The 24,649-nt window shown below is 43.7% G+C and overlaps 1 protein-coding gene across 1 annotated transcript; it reads right to left on the minus strand.

The window, feature by feature from the left end:
* Positions 1 to 1,430: 1,430 nt before the first annotated feature.
* LOC139153222 (cathelicidin-related peptide Oh-Cath-like) lies at positions 1,431 to 14,514 on the minus strand. The gene is made up of 4 exons (XM_070726870.1): positions 14,338 to 14,514; positions 11,429 to 11,536; positions 6,116 to 6,289; positions 1,431 to 1,544 (listed from the first exon to the last, which is right to left on the minus strand). The coding sequence occupies exons 1-4, from the start codon at positions 14,512 to 14,514 to the stop codon at positions 1,431 to 1,433; spliced, it is 573 nt and encodes a 190-aa protein (XP_070582971.1).
* Positions 14,515 to 24,649: the final 10,135 nt, after the last annotated feature.

Consider the following 24,649-nt stretch of genomic DNA (forward strand, 5'->3'; position numbering starts at 1 on the left):
TGAATCTGTCGCGTGCTCTTGTGTTGTTGCAGTTGAAGCTGAAGTAGTCATTGACCGGTAGGACGTTGCAGCATATGATCTTGTGGGCAATACTCAAATCGTGTTTTAGGCCCCGTAGTTCTAGGCTTTCTAGGCCCAGGATTGTTAGTCTATTTTCATAGGATATTCTGTTTCAAGTACTGTATATACCAATTAGCATACATTCAAAATGACAATAAAGTTATTGTAAGTCTAAGTCTAGTAAGTTTAGTACAAGGAATAAATTGGAATAGATACATTGCTATTGGGTAAAAATGGGTTATACAAGATACACCCCCGATTGGTGGTGGGGTATGTATGTTTGTCAGGTGGTGGGCACTTTTTCACTATACTGTACACTTGTTTTGTGTTGTGTGTATCTAAAAATTGTTCAAAATCAATAAAAATATTTTTTTAAAAAAGTTTAAGTCTAGTAACATGGTTGTTAAGCAAATCTAGCTTCCGCATTGACTTTGCATTATAAATTTTGTTTTAATCAAAGAGAAAGCAAAGAGTACAGCTACCATGTACTTTACTGCTCAACTGTTTAACTCTAACAGGAAACAGGAAACGCCACTTAGAACAAAAGAGCAGAGTGTATACCATAGAGCCCAACTTGTAAACGCCGCCCTCTACTGGGTGAATACTACTATACTGTAGTTGTTGATTGCATTCCAGCAGTGAATTCCAACAATTTGCATGTTGGAAGGGCACAACATAGGATGACATGATCTCGGGACACTGTAACAGCCATAAATGTGGGTCAGCTGCCAAGGATCTGAATCTTGATCATGTGGCTTTGGAAATGCTGCAACAATCGTAAATGTGAAAAACAGTCTTATTATTTTTTTCAATAGCATTGTAACCTTGAGTGGTCCTTAAAACACACCACTGTAAGTCAAGGGCTGGCAGTATGAGTCAAATGCTATATGGATCTACAAAAGCTGTGGAAATGTGAAAAAAAGAGTAAAAAATCACTTTTTTCCAGTGCCAATGTAACTTGAAATGGTCACTAAATGAATTATCATAAATCAAGGACTGCTTCCCGAGTTTGGATTTTCCCAGATCACCTCGGAGTTACGACTTTCTGGATCTGTTTGTTTGATTGATTTACATACTGTCCCTCTCTGAGGACTCGGGGCAGCTTACAACATATAAGTATAAACGTCTTAATTCAATTAATTTTAACTAATTAGTCTAAAGCCCAATTTCACTCCAAACATGCAGGAAAAATGTACAACCAAGCCAGAGAATTTGAAACTTAATTTAATTTAAATGTAATTAGTTTGTAATTTAAATGTAACTCAACTAGCCTGGATTGGATTAGTTTTTCAATGTAGATTTAAGAAGGAAAAATGGAGAATTCCCATCCTTTCCTGTGGACATTCCTCTGGGATCCGGATCCTCGTTGGTTACAAGTTGAAATGGGCCCCAATGGCCACTTGGGTTTTCTTGAAAAATTTCTTGATGCCCTTCTTGATCTTCTTGAAAAATTTCTTGAATCTCTTGACCCGCCTGGGCTGAGCCTAGAGAGGAAGAGAAGGACCGCATAGGTGGTCAGGGCTAGTCACCCAACAGGTAGCCTCCAGGTGGAGGTGCCTACCTACCGCCACAACCGGTGTGAAGTACGTGCAGCTCCAGGTGACTGCTGGGTGCATGCACGAATCCAAGAAACATTTCGCTTACGCACATGGGCAGGAAGTAAAATCTCACGAGAGGATGCGCAGCGGTGTGAGATTTTGGGATTTTTTGGCTTCCATGCGTGCGTGGAAGCAAAAAAATCACTGGAAATTGTTAAAATCTCATGTGCACGCATGTCCTCTCACAAGATTTCATTTCCTGCACATGAGCAGAAATCAAATTTTGCTTGGACATACACACCCGCCTGCCGGTTACCGTGGACAGCTCCATTTTTGCTACCGGTACGCAGTGCAGCGTGTACCAGGTAATAATAATAATAATAATTTATTAGATTTGTATGCCGCCCCTCTCCGAAGACTCGGGGCGGCTCACAACAATGATAAAAACAATATTATAGTGGCACAGATCTAATATTAAAAGAAATAACTAAAACCCTATCATATTAAAACCACTCAACACATACATACCAAACATAAATTATAAAGAGCCTGGGGGAAAGATGTCTCAAATCCCTCATGCCTGGCAGTATAGGTGGGTCTTGAGTAGTTTACGGAAGACAAGGAGGGTAGGAGCAGTTCTAATCTCCGTGGGGAGTTGATTCCAGAGGGCCAGGGCCGCCACAGAGAAGACTCTACCCCTGGGGCCCCCCAGACGACATTGTTTAGTCGACGGGACCCGGAGAAGGCCAACTCTGTGGGACCTTATCGGTCGCTGGGATTCGTGCGGTAGCAGGCGGTTCCGGAGGTAACAATCCATTACTACCCTGTTTCCCCGAAAATAAGTCACCCCCGAAAGTAAGACATGGGAGAGGTTTTGCACAATTGCCTAATATAAGGCATCCCCTGAAAGTAAGACGTAGGAGATGTTTCATTTTGCAGTATTCCCGAACAGAACGTATATAACACTGCTGTCCATAAATTGCATCGCAAAACGCTGCATCAATCAGATTTAAAACACATCCAACACGCATCCAACATGCAGCTGTGTGTTTGGATGTGTTTTTGCTGCAGCAGGATGCAGGATACAATTCATTGACAAAAAATAAGACATCCCCTGAAAATAAGACGTAGCACATCTTTGGGAGCAAAAATTAATATAAGACGCTGTCCTATTTCCGGGGAAACACGGTACTAGCCCCAGGGCCCTGCAGTCCTTTCCTCTTTCTGCTTCCATGACCATCTTCTGTCCTGTTGGCTATTTTCCCTTATCCCCAATTCTGTTTTCTCCGTTATATTTTACCTAGATTTCAGAATCAAATTCTCTATCCCTTCTCCTTTTCTTTTCTATTCTTTTTAGCCTAAATGGGTCATGATTCAAATTACAGGTAATTTAAGAACAGGTGACTCCAATTTTAAAAAACCCGATTTCGTTTCTTGACATAAATAAAAAACAACACACCTCCCTACAGAACTTATGGGGCCCATTGAAAGGATATACAAGAGGAATAACAATAGCTTATTTGTCAAAAAAGAAAAGCAGAAACAACAGAATGTAATATTTGAAAGAAATAGGCCAATTGGAAAAACAAAACCGGGGGATGAACAAATTATTGAGATGTTATCACTTAATAAACATAAATTAAACCTAATAGAATAAGCTGAATACGTAAACAATATCAAACGTATCAACCAACATCTTTTTAAAAATGCAAATCACTTGGGGAAGTGGTTGGCATATAAGCTAAAAGAAGAAAAATAAATTAGGATAGTCCACCAACTGCAGAATGAAGTAGGAAATTTACAAATCAATGAAGAGGAAATTAAAAAGATTGCAATTAACTATTTTGAGGAAGTATGTAGGCAGGAGGAAATTGATCCAGATAAAATAAAATTTTATTTAAAAGAAGAAAATATGATTGCATTGGAAGAAGGAGAAAAGGTCCAGATGGCATACCAGGGGAGTTCTATAAAAGTACAGAGGAATTGATGGATAATCTTAGAACTCTACACGGAAGTGTTGATAGAAGCTAAGATGATAATAATAATAATAATAATAATAATAATAATAATAATAATAATAATTTATTAGATTTGTATGTCTGTATCATGGATAGAAGCATATATCACAGGGATTATGGAAGAAGATTCAGATGCAAATCAAATTCAAAATTATAGGCCAATTTCTCTTTTAAATGTGGATTATAAAATTTATATGATCATCAATACAGGACAATTTTTGGAAAATGAAATAATTCACCCTGACCCAAATGGTTTTCTCCCAATGAGACAAATCAGACACAATAGAAGAACAGTACTAAATACATTAGAATATTACGAAGCACATCCAGAAAAATAAGTCACACTTGGTTTTTTGGATGCACAAAAAGCATTTGATAATCTAATTTGGGAATATATGATTGGAAAGATTAAAGGAATGATATTTGGATATAGATTCAAACAAATGATAGATATATTCCATTCAAAAAAGCAAATATAATAATAAACTGATGTATCACAAGATCATTTCAAATAATGAAAGGAGTCCATCAACCCTTTGGCACGTCTCCTATTTATTCTAATATTAAAGTCTTTATTATTATTATTATTATTATTATTATTATTATTATTATTTATTGGATTTGTATGCCGCCCTTCTCCGCAGACTCGGGGTGGCTAACAACAATTAATTGAAGACTAGTGCAAATAAAGAGATTTAAGGAACTCAGATTAGAAAGGAAGAGTGTAACATTCAAATGTTTGCAAATAACCTAGTATTTTTTATTGAAAATCCAAACAGCAAAAAAATTACTCGGGGAAATAGAGATATGTATATGGAGAAATAGCAGCCCTCAAAATTAATAAAATAAAACAATTGTTTTGTGAAAAATCTAACATTAAAACAGGAACAAGAATTAGAGTGACTATTGGGACTACAATGTACAAAAAAAATTAGGTGTTTGGCTAACAGAGAGATGTTCCTTGATCAAAGAAGACAACTATGGGTAATTAATATAACAAATAAAAACAGATTTGGAAAGATGGAGAATATTATAATTATCTATACTAGGTTGAATTGCAATCATCAAAATGAACATTTTACCAGAATTGCTCTATCTTTTCCAAATTAGATTTTTTTAAACAGATTTGAATAAAAGTACAACAAAATTTATTTGGGCAGGTAAAAAAGCAAGAATAAAATTAATAAATCTTCAGGACAACAAAAGCAGAGGTGAGATGGGGCTCCCTGACTGCCGACTTTACTACAAAGCTGCAATTTTGGTATGGATTAAAGAGTGGATTAATCTAAGAAATAAAAGATTACTAACATTGGAGGGGCATGATCTACAAAATGGTTGGCATGCCTTCCTATGGGACAAAGAGAAAAAAAACCTGCATACTTATTTTGTAAAACACAAAATTAGAGAAGCCTTGATGCAAGTATGGTAAGAGATTAAAAGAAAACATTATATGAAAATCGCTCGTAAGGTACCCACAATGGAAGTGATAACTCACCCCAACACTTTGGATATAAATAAAATGGTTAAATACCAGCAACTTCTGGATAGACAAGAGAATTTAAAAAGTAGACAAGAATTGGACGATCAGAGTATAATTATAGATTGGTGGCTACATATTCAAATTCAATCACAATACAAAAAGGATAAAGAAGAATAGGGATTTGAAACATGCGGAAATGAATAGACTTACAGTGAAAATTAAAGATAAAGAAGATTTGGAGTTCTATAAAATTTAGGGAACACCTTATGAACGGGTTGAAAATAAAAATGGATAAAATAGTTGATGTAATGTAAATTTAATGTAAAAGTAATAAAGAAATGAGAAATGTAATTGAGAGGACCTGGGTGACAGATGGAGAAAAGGAGGCAGCATTAGATAAATATGTAACATATACTTAAAACTAAATTAGAAATAGGTTTGAAATAGAATTGAAAAGCTAAGAATTTGATTAGTAGAATTGAAAAATGAAGAAAAATGTTCAGTCTATTGTTCTTAAAATTAAAATTAGATAGATAAAATTAAAATTAGATAAATAAAATTAAATTTATTTTAGATAGACTGGATCATTTGGGATTGAAAATGAGATTTAGGATTTTTTAAAATACTTTTAATATACAATATTTAATATTGTTATTCACTGAAGATATAAGTGTTGTTATGTATGTATGTTTTTATGGTGGAGAAAAAAAATAAAAATATTTATTTTAAAAAATATGGATTTGAATAATTAGCCCAGAATTCAGGGGTAGGCAAAGTTGGCTCTTCTATGCCATATGGACTTCAACTCCCAGAATTCCTGAGTCAATCATGCTAGCTCAGAAATCCTGGGAGTTGAAGTCCACGTGGCATAGAAGAGCCAACTTTGCCTACTCCTGGCCCAGATGAAAATGTAGAATCTCAGCTGAGAGGGGGTCTCTTTTGCCTTGCAGGTTGTTCAAGCTTCCTTCTAGGTTTTGAGCTCATGTCAGGAGGCCCCATCCATCACATAGAGTTCTCACCTTGTCTTCCTCCTCCTCTTTCTCGTCCGCTTCCTTCTTTTCTTCCTTCTTTTCTTCCTTCTCCCGTTCCTCCTCTTCTCTCTTCTCCTCCAGTCCAGCCACAGTTAAACAGGTGAGTACAATCACTGGGGGCCTCTCCTCAAAGAAGTAGTAGCCTCTGCATTGTCTGACCACCTGGGTTGAGAAAAGAAAGCTGCTTGCTGTAAGCTACTTAGAGTCCTTCTGGAATGGGCGGCATAGTAAGTAAGTAAGTAAATGAGTAAGTAAATAAGTAAGTAAGTGAGTAAATGAGTAAATAAATGAATAAATAAATATAATAAATGAGTATGAGTAAATGAGTGAGTAAGTAAGTAAGTAAGTAAATAAATAAATAAATAAATAGGTAAATGAGTAAATAAATGAGTAAATAAATATAATAAATGAGTATGAGTAAATAAGTAAATAAAGTAAATGAATAAATGAATGAATCAGTAAATGAGTAAATAAGTAAGTATTATTATTATTATTATTATTATTATTATTATTATTAATTAGATTTGTATGCCACCCCTCTCCGCAGACTCGTAAGTAAATGAGTAAATAAATGAATAAATAAGTATAATAAATGAGTATGAGTAAATGAGTACATGAGTAAGTACATGAATGAATGAATCAGTAAATAAGTAAATAAAGTAAATGAGTGAATGAATGAGTAAATGAGCAAATAAGTAAGTAAATAAATAAATAAGCAAATGAGTAAATAAATTAGTAAATAAATATAATATGATTATGATTTATTAGATTATATGCCGCCCCTCTCCGTAGTATGAGTATGAGTAAATAAGTAAATAACAAACGAGCCAGCAAACATGTGGAAAACTCTCAAAAGCATCACGGGTTACAGCAAACCACCTTCCCAAGCTGAAGGAGATCAGCAATTGGCAGATGACCTGAATGTATTCTACTGCAGGTTTGAAAAGAAACCACAACCACTTATCTGCACAACCTCCATCCCAGACACACCAACAACAGCTAAATCTTCTACAACTGAACCCATCCCATTGGGTTTACAACCCCTAGTGATCACAGAAAAGGAAGTGAAAGATCTATTTCACAGACAGAAGCCTGGAAAAGCACCAGGCTCAGACAAGATAACTCCTTCTTGCTTAAATGTCTGTGCTGACCAATTGGCCCCCATCTTCACCCAAATCTTCAGTTGTGCTATGTTCCTTCCTGCTTCAAACGCTCTACTATCATCCCAGTGCCGAAGAAGCCCTCCATCAAGGAACAGAATGACTACAGACCAGTTGCTACGAGTCTACGGAGAGGGGTGGCATACAAATCTAAATAATAATAATAATAATAATAATAATAATAATAATAATAATAATCTGCAGTTATGAAAACTTTTGAAAGGCTAGTGATGTTCCACTGGAAAACCATCACGGATCCACTGTTAGACCCCCCTGCAATTTGCATACCGAGCAAATAGATCAACAGATGATGCTGTTAATATGGCTCTACACTACATCCTTCAACATCTTGAATCTCCAATGACCTACGCCAGGGTCCTCTTTGTGGACTTCAGTTCAGCATTCAATACCATCATACCGGACATTCTCTTAACCAAACTAAATCAGCTAGCGGTACCTGAACACACTTGTAAGTGGATCACAAGCTTCATAACAGACAGGAAGCAGCAGGTGAAGCTAGGAAAAATCACATCAGATACATGTACAATTAGCACAGGTGCCCCCCAAGGCTGTGTACTCTCACCACTTCTCTTCTCTCTATACACTAATGACTGCATCTCAAACGATCCATCTGTTAAACTACTGAAGTTTGCAGATGATACAACAGTGATCGGACTCATTCAAGACAATGATGAATCCGCATACAGACGGGAAGTTGAACAACTATCCTTGTGGTGTGACCAGAACAATCTAGAACTGAACACACTCAAAACTGTAGAAATGGTGGTAGACTTTAGGAGAAACCCTTCCACCTCTCACAATACTAGACAACACAGTATCAACAGTAGAGACCTTCAAATTTCTAGGTTCTGTCATATCTCAAGACCTAAAATGGTCACCTAACATCAAAAACATCATCAAAAAAGCACCACAAAGAATGTTCTTTCTGCGCCAGCTCAGGAAGCTCAAACTGCCCAAGGAGCTGCTGATTCAGTTCTACAGAGGAATCATTGAGTCTGTCATCTGCACCTCTATAACTGTCTAGTTTGGTGCTGCAACCCAACAGGACCGACACAGACTTCAGAGGAGAATCAGAACTGCAGAAAAAACAATGGCTGCCAACCTGCCTTCCATTGAGGACCTGTAGACTGCACGAATCAAAAAGAGGGCGGTGAAAATATTGACTGACCCCTCGCATCCTGGACACAAACTGTTTCAACTCCTACCCTCAAAACGTCGCTACAGAGCTCTGCACACCAAGACAACTAGACACAAGAAAGGGCGTTGACTTACCAGAGTGCCCCTTCTCGTAAGTTGGAGTCAGCCTTCAGATAGGGTTTTCCTTGTCCAATCACATTGAGGACTGAGCCTGTCAATCAAAATAGCATGATATACATATCCGGCCACCATGTAATATCTCCAGTTTGAGACGAAGCCGGAAAGACAGACTCGACGTGGAAGATTCCTGGGGAAAAAGTTACTGAAAGAATTCACACCACTAATTAATGATGCTCTGGCAAAGAACAAAACTGAGGAAGAAGTGATTTAAATATTTATTTTTTTTATTTTTTTATTTTGTCCAATACGCAATAATACACAATGAATGTTATAGAGGATATAGTAGAGAAGATAAGATGAATAAGATAAATTTATCTCATTTATAAAGAAGATAAGTAGATAAATAAGGCTTGTGGAAAAAGGCCTGCAGGAGTAGGCTGTTCTATTGGTATTGCTCTTCTCTGTGGTGGCCCCGACCCTCTGGAACCAACCCCCCCCCCCCGGAGATTAGAACTGCCCCCACCCTCCTCGCCTTTCGTAAACTCCTCAAAACCCACCTCTGCCGCCAGGCATGGGGGAATTGAGACATCTCCCCCAGGCCTATATAATTTATGCATGGTATGTTTGTGTGTATGTCTGCTTTTTAAATAAGGGTTTTTTAGTTACTTTTAAATATTAGATTTGTTATTCATTGTTTTTATTATTGTTGTGAGCCCTCCCGAGTCTACGGAGAGGGGCGGCATATAAATCTAATAAATAAATAAAATAAATAAATAAATAAAGCCTCGTCAGCAGAGAGGGCCTCATCCTGACACTCTGCCTCCTCCAATGCTGAGGCTTGGCTCTCATTATCTGAGGTATCTGAATAATTACGATCCTCTAATCCTCCGAAGGATTTGTGTTGCAAAGGAGGCTGGTTCATCAGAGGCTGGGCCTGGTTTTGTGAGTGACTGGAGCAAGCTCCGGTAATCACCATGTAGAGTGGAAATACAGCCATTTGTGAAAAGCAGCCAGACACTGTTGTATAGTATTGGTAATAATATTTTGAATGTTGTTAGGATCCAATACTGGTGGCTGGGTTGTTGGTTGTTGCCCTAGCTCAGTGTTTCCCAACCTTGTTAATCTGTTATCTGCTTTGCCATGGAGAAATCTTGACTCAGCCCCTGAGGTTGCTTCAACCGTGTCCTTCATCCGATAAGCTCTGCCTCAATCTCCATGTGTACTTTAGAAGGATAGAAACCACCACTGAAGGGTCCAAATGCCGGGGTCCCTTCTCCATCCATGGCGTTGGGCCTAAGTGTTGAGTTGGAGAACAGAAGAGACAGCCAAGACAGAGGTAGAAGAGAAAGAGGCAGCCTCAAGTATGCTTTTTCTTCAACCTAACGGAGTTGGAATTCAACGATGTAAAACTCTTTGAACACCATCGATAACACAGCTACTCTCCAAAAAGACCTTGACTTCGTGTCTGAATGGTCAAACATCTGGCAACTCCAAATCTTAACCAAGAAATGCTCTGTCCTACACATTGGCAAAAAGAATCCGAATACCAAATACCAAATACAAGCTGAACAAATAAGACCTTGCAGATAACCCTCACTCCACACGAATCCCAGTGATCGATTAGGTCCCACAGAGTTGGCCTTCTCCAGGTCCCATCGACTAAACAATGCCGTTTGGCGGGACCCATGGGAAGAGCCTTCTCTGTGGCGGCCCTGACCCTCTGTAACCAGCTCCCCTCGGAGATTAGAACTGCCCCCACCCTCCTTGCCTTTCATAAACTCCTTAAAACCCACCTCTGCCATCAGGCATGGGGGAATTGAAACATCTCCCCTGGGCCTATACAGTTTATGCATGGTATGTTTGTGTGTATGTTTGCTTTTAATAATGGGGTTTTTAGTGTTTTTTCTTAAATTATTAGATTTGCTGTACATTGTTTTATTATTGCTGTGAGCCGCCCCGAGTCTACGGAGAGGGGCGGCATTCAAATCAAATCAAATAAAATAAAATAAAATAAAATAAAATAAAATCAAAATAAATAAATAAATAAATATAAAAGACCTTGTAATACTCATATCAAATGACCTAAATTCCAAAGCCCACTGCAAGATCATCGTCAAAAAGGCTTCAAGAGTTGTTAACCTAATCCTACGTAGCTTCTGCTCCGGTTATCTCTCACACTACTAACCAGAGCATACAAAACTTTTCCAGACCAATCCTTGAATACAGCTCATCTGTCTGGAGCACACACTGTATTTCAGACATAAACACTCTAGAAAATGTCCAGAGATATTTTACTAGAAGAGCCCTCCACTCCTCCACTTGCAACAGAATACCCTATGCAACTAGATTTATAATCCTAGGTTTAGAAGGTTTAGAACTACATCACCTTCAACACGACCTAAGCATAGCTCATAAAATCATCTGCTACAATGTCCTTCCTGTCAACGACTACTTCAGCTTCAACCACAACAACTCACGAGCACACAACAGATGCAAACTTAAAAGTCACCAAATTTGAATGGAAGAAATACGACTTTAGTCACCGAGTAGTTGATGCATGGAACTCCCTACCAGACTCTGTAGTATCATTACCTAACCCCAAAACTTTACCCCTAGACTACCCACTGCTGACCTCTCCTGATTCCTAAGAGGTCAATAAGGGGCATGCCTTCCGTCACTTGTCCTAATGTTTCTCTTTTACTAGTACCATGTACATAAATATTGTTATCTCTTTGTCTACCACCAATACATACTTGACAAAACAAACAAATAAATAAATAAGTTTCATCTCTGCCTAGAAGACCCTACGACTGTCCCATGGCCTCGAAGCATTGCTGGCCCACGTTGGCATCCATCCACTCACCCCATCTTCTTGGAAGCTGCATTCCTCCAAGAAATATTCGTCTGCCACTGGACACACCGTCTCTTTCATGGTGAAGTTCAGCTCTTGGTTGCTTTCAGACCTGGGATCCTGAAACAGAACACACGGTCAACGAGGTGGATAGTGTGGAGGCCCCCTGGCCTTCCTCCCATGTTGCCTTGGAACTACGTGGAACGATTCTCCATGGAGCCACCAGAATGTAACTACAGAGCAGACTCCATAACAGGCTCTGGATTCCCCAGCCCATCATCCTGGTCGACCGTAGATGAAGGCTCTTCAAAATCTCCATCATGATAGGAGAACAAGATCGATGGATTCCATCCATGCCACATACCTCCTAGCGACCAACAAGAGCCCACAGAGTCAGCCTTCTCCGGGTCCCGTCAGCCAAACAATGTTGGCTGGCGAGTCCATGGGGAAGGGCCTTCTGTGTGGTGGCTCCAGCTCTATGGAACCAACCGCTTCTGGAGATTCGTATCCTTACCATCTTACCAGCCTTCCATAAAGCTGTAAAGACCAGGCTTTTGCGGGAGGCCTGGGGCCGTTGACTGAATGAGACACTGTTTAGATAAATGTGAGAGTATGTAAGTTTTAGGACAGTGATGGCAACCCTATGGCACAGGTGCCACAGGTGGCACATGGAGCCATATCTACTGGCACGCGGGCCATTATTATTATTATTATTATTATTATTATTATTATTATTATTATTATTATTATTTATCAGATTTGTATGCCGCCCCTCTCCGTAGACTCGGGGCGGCTCACAACAATAACAAAGACAATGTAAGAACAAATCTAATAATTTAAAAAACACTAAAAACCCCAATATTAAAAGCAAACATACACACAAACATACCATGTATAAACTGTATAGGCCCGGGGGAGATGTCTCAGTTCCCCCATGCCTGATGGCAGAGATGGGTCTTAAGAACCTTACGAAAGGCAAGGAGGGTGAGGGCAGTTCTGATCTCTGGGGGGAGCTGGTTCCAGAGGGTCGGGGCCACCAGAGAGAAGGCTCTTCCCCTGGGTCCCGCCAAACAACATTGTTTAGTCGACGGGACCCGGAGAAGACCCACTCTGTGGGACCTAACCGGTCGCTGGGATTCGTGGGGCAGAAGGTGGTCCCATAGATATTCTGGTCCGATGCTATGAAGGGCTTTATAGGTCATAACCAACACTTTGAATTGTGACCGGAAACTGATCGGCAACCAATGCAGACTGTGGAGTGTTGGTGTGACATGGGCATATTTGGGGAAGCCCACGATTGCTCTCGCAGCTGCATTCTGCACGATCTGAAGTTTCCGAACACTTTTCAAAGGTAGCCCCATGTAGAGAGCATTACAGTAGTCGAGCCTCGAGGTGATGAGGGAGTGAGTGACTGTGAGCAGTGAGTCCCGGTCCAGATAGGGCCGCAGCTGGTGCACCAGGCGAACCTGGGCAAAGGCCCCCCTCGCCACAACTATTGCCCTAGCTCAGCTCCAATGTGCATGTGTGTGATTTTTGCTGATTATTGGCTTACACAAAGCCTCTTGGAGGATGTTTTTGGTTTCCAGAGCCTCCAGCAGATGGGAGAGGGCGTTTTACCCTCCCCCGGCTCCAGGGAAGACTTTAGAGCCTGGGGAAGACGAAACACGAGCCTACTGGACCCACCAGAAGTAGGGAAACAGACCGTTTCCAGCCTTCAGAGGGCCTCTGAGAGGCGGGAAAAGCTTTTTTCGTCCTCCCCAGGCATGAATTATGGGTGTGGGCACTCGCTCATGTCCACTAGTGCGCACAAACGCTCTTTTGGCACCTGACAAATAAAAGGTTCGCCATCACTGTTTTAGAGGCTTTAATGAAATGTTTTTATGCCGATTTTTTTTTACAAATTGTCTTTTACTTGTTGGAAGCCGCCCAGAGTCCCTTGGAAGTTGGGTGGCATATAAGCAAGACCAATAAATGATAAATAAATAAATTTGCCCTTTTTTCACTAATCCACTGGCGGTCTCAGAAGATTCCCAGGGATCGGTCTTCTCTACCAAAGGCTCCAAACAAGCCCAGAATGGACCTGAACTGAGGAGTAGGTACTCAATGAGGCTCACCAAGAGCCTCCAGATGCTGATATGTACGCAGCCTTCTCCTGCTTTGCTGTTGTCGATGGTCACTGCAAGGCCTTGTCACAGGTCAGTGGTTTGTGTGGAAGTCTAGAAATCCCTCTCTGGACTCATTTCCACAACATAGAAACATAGAAGTCTGATGGCAGAAAAAGACCTCATGGTCCATCTACTCTGCCCTTATACTATTTCCTGTATTTTATCTTAGGATGGGTCGATGTTTATCCCAGGCATGTTTAAATTCAGTTCCTGTGGATTGACCAACCACGTCTGCTGGAAGTTTGTTCCAAGGATCTACTACTCTTTCAGTGAAATAATATTTTCTCATGTTGCTTTTGATCTTTCCCCCAACTAACTTCAGATTGTGTCCCCTTGTTCTTGGGTTCACTTTCCTATTAAAAACACTTCCCTCCTGGACCTTATTTAACCCTTTGACATATTTAAATGTTTCGATCATGTCCCCCCTTTCCCTTCTGTCCTCCAGACTATACAGATTGAATTCATGAAGTCTTTCCTGATACGTTTGATGCTTAAGACCTTCCACCATTCTTGTAGCCCGTCTTTGGACCCGTTCAATTTTATCAATATCTTTTTCTAGGTGAGGTCTCCAGAACTGAACACAGTATTACAGTATTACAAATGGGGTCTCACCAGCACTCTATATAAGGGGATCACAATCTCCCTCTTCCTGCTTGTTATACCTTGTTGTTGTTGTTGTTGTTATTGTTGTTGTTATTATTATTATTATTATTATTATTATTATTATTATTATTACCTGAACCAGAGAGTACATACCCACTCAAGCGGAGGAACAGCCTCCAGGAGGCGGTAGAGAGACTCTTCTCCCGCCTTGCTATTGTAGATGGCTACTCCGAGCTCCACAGCCTTGTCATAAGTGAGCAACTTTTGTGGCCCTGAGTAGCTCCCACTGATTGTAAGAGCCCCAATCACCAGCCAGAGGAAGCCTTCCATCCTGGCTCCTTCTACTAAGGAGACCCACAGCCTTTGTGGCCCTCAGGGCTAAGCGGTCTCCTTTTATGCGCAGCTTGGTAGCGCAAGTTGTCCGCTGGCTGGTGGAAGGCCGGGGGTTGTGAATTTCCTGCACAATTTGACACGTTGAGAAATAAAGCAGGGCCAATCAAGACCTGTTTTGTTCAGGTGAAAAAGAAGGAGGACAAAGAAGCAGGTGCCACAACACCTGGCAGACCCCTGGAAATACCCGGTGTGCATTACAGCCACCTCGGCTTCTTTCCATTCACCAGCGTTGGGGAGGAGTGCCAAGGTGTAACCTCAGAGTAGGAGACCTTAAATAATCTTGCACAGGACCTTCTGTCTTTGTGTTAGGGTTGTGAAGTGTCGAGTAGCAGTCCAGAGCGGAAAAAACGTGTCCCCCAAACTGTGATATAAATGAGGCACTTTGGTGGAGGGTGCGAAGGTGGCAGGCCGAAAGCTGGGAGTTCTAGTCCCGCCTTAGGCATAAGTGACTTCTGAGTGGGCCAATCACCAGGAGACTGTGAGTTCTAGTTTCACATGCGGGCATGAAAATTGGCTGGGTTACTTTGAGGTGACACCAGGAGACCAGGAGCTTTAGTCGCGCCTTAGGCATGAAAGCAAGGCGGGTAGCTGGACCAATCAGCGGGAGACAGTGAGTTCTAGTTTTGCTTTCGGGGTGCAAGTTGGTTGGCTGACTTTGGGCAATCCCCAGGAGGTGGTGAATTCCAGTCCTGCCTTAGGCATGAAAGCCTGCTCAGCTACTATGAGTGAATAACCAGGAGTCTGTGAGCTCTAGTTTCACGTTTGTCATGAAATCAAGATGGGTGACTGGGCCAATCACTAGGAGACTGTCAATTCTAGTCCTGCTTTAAGCTTGAGAGCCTGCTATGGTGCTATGGGCCAGTCCCCAGGAGACAGTTCTAGTTTGACATGAAAGGTGTGACTTTGGGCGATCTCTTTCTCTCACCCACACACGTGTATGTGGAGGAGGGGGGGGCGTTGTCAGGCTCCATCAAACGGGCGATGGCTGGGAGACTGACACCCCCCTCCAGCGGTTCCCCTCCCGCCGGGCAAGAGGGCTTAGGAGGCAGGTTCTGCTGGCCAGCTATTCAGGATCCCAGCCGGCAGCTTCAAGCGGGTGGTGGCCGGGAGGGGGAGGCGGGGACCCATGAAGAATAAATTGCCGCAGTGTTGTGCATACACGTGTGTTTGTGTGCTTCCTTAAAATAAGAAAACAAAAGCCCCACGCTACAATATTTTCACCAAGAAAAACATCTCTCAGCTGTGGTGAGGGGGGCGTTTGCCCAGGTTCGCCTGGTGCACCAGTTGCGGCCCTATCTGGACCGTGAGTCACTGCTCACAGTCACTCATGCCCTCATCACCTCGAGGTTCGACTACTGTAACGCTCTCTACATGGGGCTACCTTTGAAGAGTGTTCGGAAACTTCAGATCGTGCAGAATGCAGCTGCGAGAGCAATCATGGGCTTCCTTAGGTATGCCCATGTAACACCAACACTCCGCAGTCTGCATTGGTTGCCGATCAGTTTCCGGTCACAATTCAAAGTGTTGGTCATCACCTATAAAGCCCTTCATGGCACCGGACCAGATTATCTCCGGGACCGCCTTCTGCCGCACGAATCCCAGCGACCGGTTAGGTGTTGGTGTTGGTGTTACATGGACATCCCACAGAGTGGGCCTTCTCCAGGTCCCATCAACAAAACAATGTTGTTTGGCCCAGGGAAAAAGCCTTCTCTGTGGCGGCCCCGGCCCTCTGGAACCAACTCCCCCCAGAGATCAGAACTGCCCCCACCCTCCTCACCTTTCGTAAGCTCCTTAAAACCCACCTCTGCCGTCAGGCATGGGGGAACTGAGATATTCTTTCCCCCTAGGCCTTTACAATTCATGCATGTTATGTTTGTATGGATGGATGTTTGGTTTAACAATAAGAGTTTTTTAGTTGTTTTAGTATTGGATTTACATGCTGTTTTTTATTACTATTGTTAGCCGCCCCGAGTCTACGGAGAGGGGCGGAATACAAATCCAATAAATAAATAAATAAATAAATAAATAATAAGTTCTGGCAGCCGGCTATTCAGGATCGCGGCCGGCACAAGCAGGTGGTGGCCGGGAGGGGGAGGCGGGACCCATGAAGAATAAATTGCCGCAGTGTTGTGCCTACACGTGTGTTTGTGTGCTTCCTTAAAATAAGAAAACCAAAGCCCCACGCTACAATATCTTCACCAAGACCTTCTCCCCCACCCCACCCCCCGGAAGCCTTAAGTCTCCTTTCTGTCCCTTTTCCCTTCATTTGTTTTTTTCATTTTCATCCTTCGGTTCTGAAACCAGATCTTAACCTGCCTCTCGGTGAGGTTTAAAATCCCGCCACCTCGCAAGCGCCTTTCTCGGGTGAGGTTCACGTGAAAGAGGGATTCCTTTTCCAGCTCCAGAGTCTGGAATTTACACTTTTCCCCGGTGGCGAGAGCGTGGATCCAGTTCGTGGCCGGGTTATTTGAGCCAAGCTGCTGCTGCTGCGGCTGCTCCTCTTTTTCTTCCTTGAGGTCGCTGAGCGGGCTGCCTCCAGAGGCCGGCTTGGATGGGCTGAGGAGGGCGTTGCTGGCCGGGGAGGCGAGAGCGGGTGTGCCCAGCCCGTCAGTCACCTTTCCATCCGCTGCAGCCAGAAAGGAGCCGTCACCCGTGTAGTCGGGACCCATGGGAACGGCCTGCGGGGGAGGAGAAGCTCTCAATTCGTGGGGTCGGGGAACCGGAGGCGTAGGACGGGTCAGAGGCGGTTGAAGCGAAAGCCCGGTGTTCAAGCGACACGGAGGCGGCGGGGTCCAGCTTGCCCATCCCGTAGAGGCGTCCGGCGGGAGGCGAAGTGATGGAGGGGGGGGGGTGTCAGGCTTCATCAAACGGGCGATGGCCGGGAGCTGCCGAAAATCCCTGCCCCTAGTTCTCTCTCATTTCGGCGGCTCCCGGCCATCGCCCGTTTGACACACACACCCTACAGCGCTTCGCCTTCCGTCGGGCAAGAGGGCTCAGGAGGCAATTTAGCGTTCCAGCTCCTAGCCCATCGCTGCCTGCCCCCCAGCACTTCACCTCCTGCCGGGCCAGAGGTGTTGGGGTTCGGGTTCTACCCGAACTCCAATGTCAAGTTTGTCTGATCCCGCCGAGCCCAAACTTCCACGGGTTCGTCCAACACTAGTCATAACCAACACTTTGAATTGAGTCCGGAAACCAGTTGGCAGCCAATGCAGACTGCGGAGTGTTGGAGAGACATGGGCATATCTAGGAAGGCCCATGGCCACTTGCACAGCTGCATTCGACACAATGTGCAATTTCCGAACGCTTTTCAAAGGTAGCCCCATGTAGAGAGCATTGCAGTAGTCGAGCCTCGAGGTGATGAGGGCATGAGTGACTGTGAGCAGAGACTCCCAGCCCAAATAGGGCCGCAACTGGCGCACCAGCAGACCTGGGCAAATGCCCCTCTCGCCACAGCCGAAAGATGATAGTCCAATGTCAGCTGTGGATCGAGGAGGACACCCAAGTTGCAGACCCTCTCTGAGGGGGTCAAAAGCTCCCCCCTCCCAGGATGATGGACAGACAGATGGAAGTGTCCTTTAGGAGGTGGAACCCACAGCCACTCCGTCTTGTCAGGGTTGAGTCTGAGTTATTAGCACCCATCCAAACCCTAATGGCCTCCAGACACTGTCACATCTTATTTTATTTATATTTTCATTTATTAGATTTGTATGCCGCCCCTCTCCGTAGACTCAGGGCAGCTAACAACAGTAATAAACAGCATGTAACAAATCTAATGTTTAAAATAATTTAAAAATCCTTATTTAAAACCAAACATACACACAAACATACCATGCATAAATTGTATAGGCCTAGGGGGGAAAGGGTAGTTCAGTTCCCCCAAGCCTGACGACAGAGGTGGGTTTTGAGGAGCTTACGAAAGGCAAGGAGGGTGGGGGCAATTCTGATCTCCGGGGGGAGCTGGTTCCAGAGGGTCGGGGCCGCCACAGAGAAGGCTTTTCCCCTGGGTCCCGCCAGACGACATTGTTTAGTTGATGGGACCCGAAGAAGACCGACTCCGTGGGACCTAACTGGTCACTGGGATTCATGCAGTAGAAGGCAGACCTGGATGTATTCTGATCACTTCCACTGCTTCGCCAAGTGGACATGGGGTGGAGATGTATAGCTGAGTATCATCAACATACTGATGGTAACTCACCCCATGTCCTTGGATGATCTTGACCAGCGGTTTCATGTAGATTTTGTGCCTCTTGTTGTCCTTGGCTGTGAGGGTGTGTGTTGCCGTGGTGGTTGGTTTAATTGTGTTTAACTTGGTTACCTGCCCAAAGTTGCTGTTATGGGAAGCTACATAAATGGATTAAAGTGAACCAAGCCCACGGAGAAACCCCATCAAGGCTGATGGCTAAGAGTCAACAAAGGAAGGCACCTGATCAATCAATTAGATTGATTAGAGGCAGTTATGTCAAATTATATAGGGTCTCCTGCCCAAGCAGGGAGTTGGTCTAGAGCAGTGATGGTGAACCTATGGGATGGGTGCCACAGGTGGCACGTGGAACCATATCTGCTGGCACGTGAGTTGTTACCCTAGCTTAACTCCAATATGGGTTTGTGTGCTGGCCAGCTGATTTTTGGCTCGCACAGAGGCTCTGGGAAGGTTTTCTCGGCTTCCAGAGAGCCTCCGGGGGTGGGGAGGGCACTTTTATCCTTCCCCAGCTCCAGGGAAGCCTTTGGAACCTGGGGAGGGTGAAACACGAGCCTACTGGGCCCACCAGAAGCTGGGAAATAGGCCATTTCCAGCCTGCAGAGGGCCTCCGGGGGGGCTGGGGGAATCTGTTTTCACCCTCCCCAGGCATTGAATTATGGGTGTGGGCACTTGTGCATGCGTGTTAGCACATGCTCATGCACTTTCAGCGCCTGAAGGTTCACTGCCGCTTCGAATTCGTTTGATTCCTTTGATTTATTCGCTGCCGCATGAATCCCAGCAACCGATTAGGTCCCACAGAGTTGGCCTTCTCCGGGTCCCATCGACAAAACAATGTCTTCTCTGTGGCAGCCCCAGCCCTCTGGAATCAGCTCCCCCCGGAGATTAGGACTGCCCCCACCCTCTTTGCCTTTCGCAAACTATTGAAAACTCATCTACGTTGCCAGGCATGGAGGAATTGATATATCCTTAGCTGTCTTGACTTTGTGTATGGTGTGTTTGGGCTGTATGATTGTTTTTAATAGGGGTTTTTAAAACTGTTTTACCATTGGATTTGTATGTGATGTTTTACCTGTTGTGAGCCACTCTGAGTCCTCGGAGAGGGGCGGCACACAAATCTAATAAATTATTATTAATTATTATTATTATTATCACTGGTCTAGACTCTAGATGACCTCCAAGGTCTCTTCCACACTTGTTCTTCTATGATTCTGTAAGGATCTTCTGTTTGAACTGGGGGCTCGACTAGATGACCGCCAAGGTCCCTTCCCAGTCTGTCATTGTATCATTCTCTAGGGTCTCCCCTCTGAGCAAGGAGTTGGACTACAACACCAGGGATTGGGTTTCTCTAGTTTAATGAAAAGTGTGCCATCCTGATACCAGTTTTTTTATTTTCCCAATATTTTCCATAGAAGACTTTTTCTCCAAAGAACCAGAAAGCCAGAGAAGAGGCAATGGATGGAAACTAATGAAGGAGAGAAGCAGCCTAGAACTAAGGGGAAAATTCCTGACGGGGAGAACATAGAATAACAGAATCGGAAGGGATCTTGGGAGAGTCATTTAGAAAAAGCCCCTGCACGAGCAAGAGACTCTTATGTCATTTCTGACACATGGTGGTCCAAACTTTTCTTGAAAGCCTCCCGTGATGAAGCTCCCACAATTTCTGCAGGCAGGTAGTTCCACTGGTTAATTTTTCTCACTGTTAGGAAGTTTCTGCTTAATTCCACATTTGTTCTCTCCCTGATTAGCTTCTTTTTGTTGGCTCTTGACTTGTTTTCTCTGTATTTTGGAAAATAAGTGGAACAACACTCTCCTCCAGCACCATTAATTGTGACAATTAATCAGTGGAACAGCTTGCCACCAGAAGTTGTGGATGCTCCGTCACTGGAGGATTTGAAGAAGAGACTGGGCAGCCATTTGCCTGAGATGGTATAGGGCTCTTCTTGTTGAGTAAGGGGCTAGACTAGAAGACCTCTAAGGTGCCTTCCAATACTAATGTTCTACGTTCTATGTTTAGGGCCAATTAGAAACTGAAGGACAAGGAAGCAGGCTCTGCATTGGAAGACCCATGCAGTGTCAGCGTCCCAAATAACACCTGACAAATAAATGTGTCAGAAAGATGTCAGAGCTCCAATTGGCATCTGAGAAATAAATCAGAGTCCAACGCTGGCCTTCTCCCACGTTCCAATTTATTGACAGAGCCAATAAATACATTGTATTCAACCCGTTACTAACTTTTCCTACAGTTCTCCACCCAGGTTAAGGTTCATCCCTCATCCCCACACCCATAAGTTCATTAGGTGAACCACTCCAGTTCTTTCAATGCCCATGATCCTCCCCTGTACTTCCGGCTGGTGCTGAACAAAAGATGACCTTGAATCTCTGAAAAGAATTTGTTGTGGCTAATATCTTTCCCACGCATGCAACCAGCCCTCCCCAATTCCCACAGTACTTTTCTATTTGTGGCAAGTCTGTAACTCAAAATGTTGGCTTTGGTCTGACATGCAGGGTTGGGGGTCAGGGGAAAGGGAGGGTCTTGCCTTCTCTTTCCGCTCAAGATCCCCATGGGCAATTGATGGACCACTATGGGACACAGAATGCTGGACTCGACGGGCTTTGGCCCCATTCAGCAGGGCTCTCCTTATGCTCCTATGTTCTTATGAAGTTTTAAACTGAATTATTGTCCTAATTTCTCTACAGAGTTATCATAAAGCATTTATCCAACTTGGCAATTTGAAAACAGCCAGCTGGGTGACTTCAGGCCAATCACTAGGTGATGGTGAGTTCTAGTCCTGCCTTAGTTATGAAAGCCAGCTGGGTGACTTTGGACCCATCAGCAAGGGTGGGACTCAGCCCAGGGACAGATTCACGTTATTGCTGCTAACAGTGCGCTATTTATGCATGTGCATGCACGTCCCAGCGTGTTTTTGCTTCTGGGCTTGTGCAAAATCTCATGCATGCACGAAAGCAAAACATCTGCCACAATCTCATGCGTGTGTGTGTCCCCTTCCAAGATTTTGCTTCCAGCACATGTGCAGAAGCAAAACCATATTGGAACGTGTGCATGCATGCAGAAAAATAGAGGCTGTGCGCGCAGCATAACTTTCGCTAACAGTGTTCCGTTTTCAACTATACCAGTAGCTACCCACTACTGATTCAGCCAGTTTGAACCAGTTTGGGTGAACCGGAGGTTAATTTTAATCTGGTTCGCCGAACCGGTAGTTGCAAGGACTGGCTCAGCCTGCCCAGCCCCTCCCTTCGTGGGGATCCCCACGCGGCCCATTTTGTATGCAAGTAAGTGGAGGGCGCACATGGAGCCTCAGGGAGGGTGAAGAACTGGCCTACCGGAAGTAGTCCAGAAGAGGCCTGTTTTCAGCCTCCCAGACCCTCCACAAAAACACTGGCCACACCGTGGTGTGGGAGGCAAAGTAGACCACGCCCACCATGGCCACACCCACCCAGACCACCTGTTGCTAAAAGTTTTGAATCCCGCCCGAAGAACGGAGAAGGGTTCAAAGATAGGCAGAGACCATTTATTTATTTATTTATTTATTTATTTATTTATTTATTTATTTATTTATTTATCTATTTATCTATTTATCTATTTATCTATTTATCTATTTATCTATTTATTTATTTATGTTTGTTTGTTTATTTATATTTATTTATATTTATTTATTTATGTTTATTTATTTATTTATTTATTTCTATCTATCTATCTATCTATCTATCTATCTATCTATCTATCTATCTATCTATCTATTCATTTATTTATTTGTATGCCGCCCCTCTCCATAGACTCGGGGCAGCTCACAGCAATAATAAAGACAATGTAAAAACAAATCTAATAATTTAAAAAACACTAAAACCCCCATTATTAAAAGCAAACATACCATATATAAACTGTATAGGCCCGGGGGAGATGTCTCAGTTCCCCCATGCCTGACGGCAGAGGTGGGTTTTAAGGAGTTTACAAAAGGCAAGGAGGATGTGGGCAGTTCTAATCTCCAGGGGGAGTTGGTTCCAAAGGGTCGGGGCCACAGCCGAAAGATGATGTTCCAATGTCAGCTGTGGATCGAGGAGGACGCCCAAGTTGTGGACCCTCTCTAAGGGGGACAATAATTTCCCCCCCCCCAGGGTGATGGACAGACAGATGGAAATGTCCCTGGGAGGCAGAACCCACAGCCACTCCGTCTTATCAGGGTTGAGTTTAAGTCTGTTGACACCCATCCAGACCCCAACAGCCTCCAGGCACTGGCACATCACTTCCACTGCTTCGTTGACTGGACATGTAGGAGAAAATGAAGCCAAGTTTATTTCTCACTCAGCTCTCTTATATCAATGTTGTCTCTATGCTACTTCAGCTATGTACATGCGCCGTTTTACATGAATGTGGTAATGTTACAGGTGCAAGGACAGAACTTTAAGGAGTAACATTAGGGAGTTTTGGCAGCAGACAAAGAATGTGTTCTGCCAGACGGCATGTCTACATCTTGGAACATCTTGCCCCTGGCTTGAACTTTCCAGGCCTACCCAGAATTCTGTGTTTGCAAGGCCTGGGCAAAAACCCATGCTAACTTATGCTAACAGCATGATGTGAACTGAGCATCCATATATGGTTTTATGTATATCTGGGCTTGCCCAACCATACTCAACCAGACTCAAACTCAACCCGGATAAGACGGAGTGGCTGTGGGTTTTGCCTCCCAAGGACAATTCCATCTGTCCATCCATTACCCTGGGGGGGGGATTATTGACCCCCTCGGAGAGGGTCCGCAACTTGGGTGTCCTCCTCGATCCACAGCTCACATTAGAGAACCATCTCTCAGCTGTGGCGAGGGGTACGTTTGCCCAGGTTCGCCTGGTGCACCAGTTGCGGCCCTATCTGGACCGGGACTCATTGCTCACAGTCACTCATGCCCTCATCACCTCGAGGTTCGACTACTGCAATGCTCTCTACATGGGGCTACCTCTGAAAAGTGTTCGGAAACTTCAGATCGTGCAGAATGCAGCTGCGAGAGCAGTCATGGGCTTCCCTAGGTATGCCCATGTTTCACCAACACTCTGCAGTCTGCATTGGTTGCCGATCAATTTCCGGTCACAATTCAAAGTGTTGGTTATGACCTTTAAAGCCCTTCATGGCACTGGACCAGAATATCTCCGAGACCGCCTTCTGCCGCACGAATCCCAGCAACCGATTAAGTCCCACAGAGTGGGCCTTCTCTGGGTCCCGTCAATTAAACAATGTCGGTTGGCGGGCCCCAGGGGAAGAGCCTTCTCTGTGGCGGCCCCGACTCTCTGGAACCAACTCCCCCCAGAGATTAGAACTGCCCCTACTCTTCCTGCCTTCCGTAAACTCCTTAAAACCCACCTTTGCCGTCAGGCATGGGGGAACTGAAACACCTCCCCCGGGCATGTACAGTTTATGTATGGTATGTTTGTGTGTGTGCTTGTTAGTAAATGGGGTTTTTTTAACAATTTTTAAATATTTTAAATTTTTTTGGATTTGTTACGATTTGTTATATTTTGCTGTGAGCCGCCCCCGAGTCCGCGGAGAGGGGCGACATACAAATCTAAATAATAAATAAATTAATAAATATGATTTTTGATCTGCACAAGTAATACTACACCCACGCCTGCCTGTGAGCCGTTTGTTTGCTTGTTTGTTTGTTTACTTACTTACTTACTTACTTACTTACTTACTTACTTACTTACTTACTTACTTACTTACTTACTTACTTACTTACTTACTTACTTACTGGATTTGTATGCCGCCCCTCTCTGCAGACTCGGGACGGCTAACAACAGTGACAAAAAACAGCATGTAATTGGGAGATCTAATTCTACTTTTAGGAGTAAAAGCTAGCTGGGTAA

This window comes from Erythrolamprus reginae, chromosome Z (genome assembly GCF_031021105.1).
Source record: "Erythrolamprus reginae isolate rEryReg1 chromosome Z, rEryReg1.hap1, whole genome shotgun sequence".
NCBI classification, from domain to species: domain Eukaryota; kingdom Metazoa; phylum Chordata; class Lepidosauria; order Squamata; family Dipsadidae; genus Erythrolamprus; species Erythrolamprus reginae.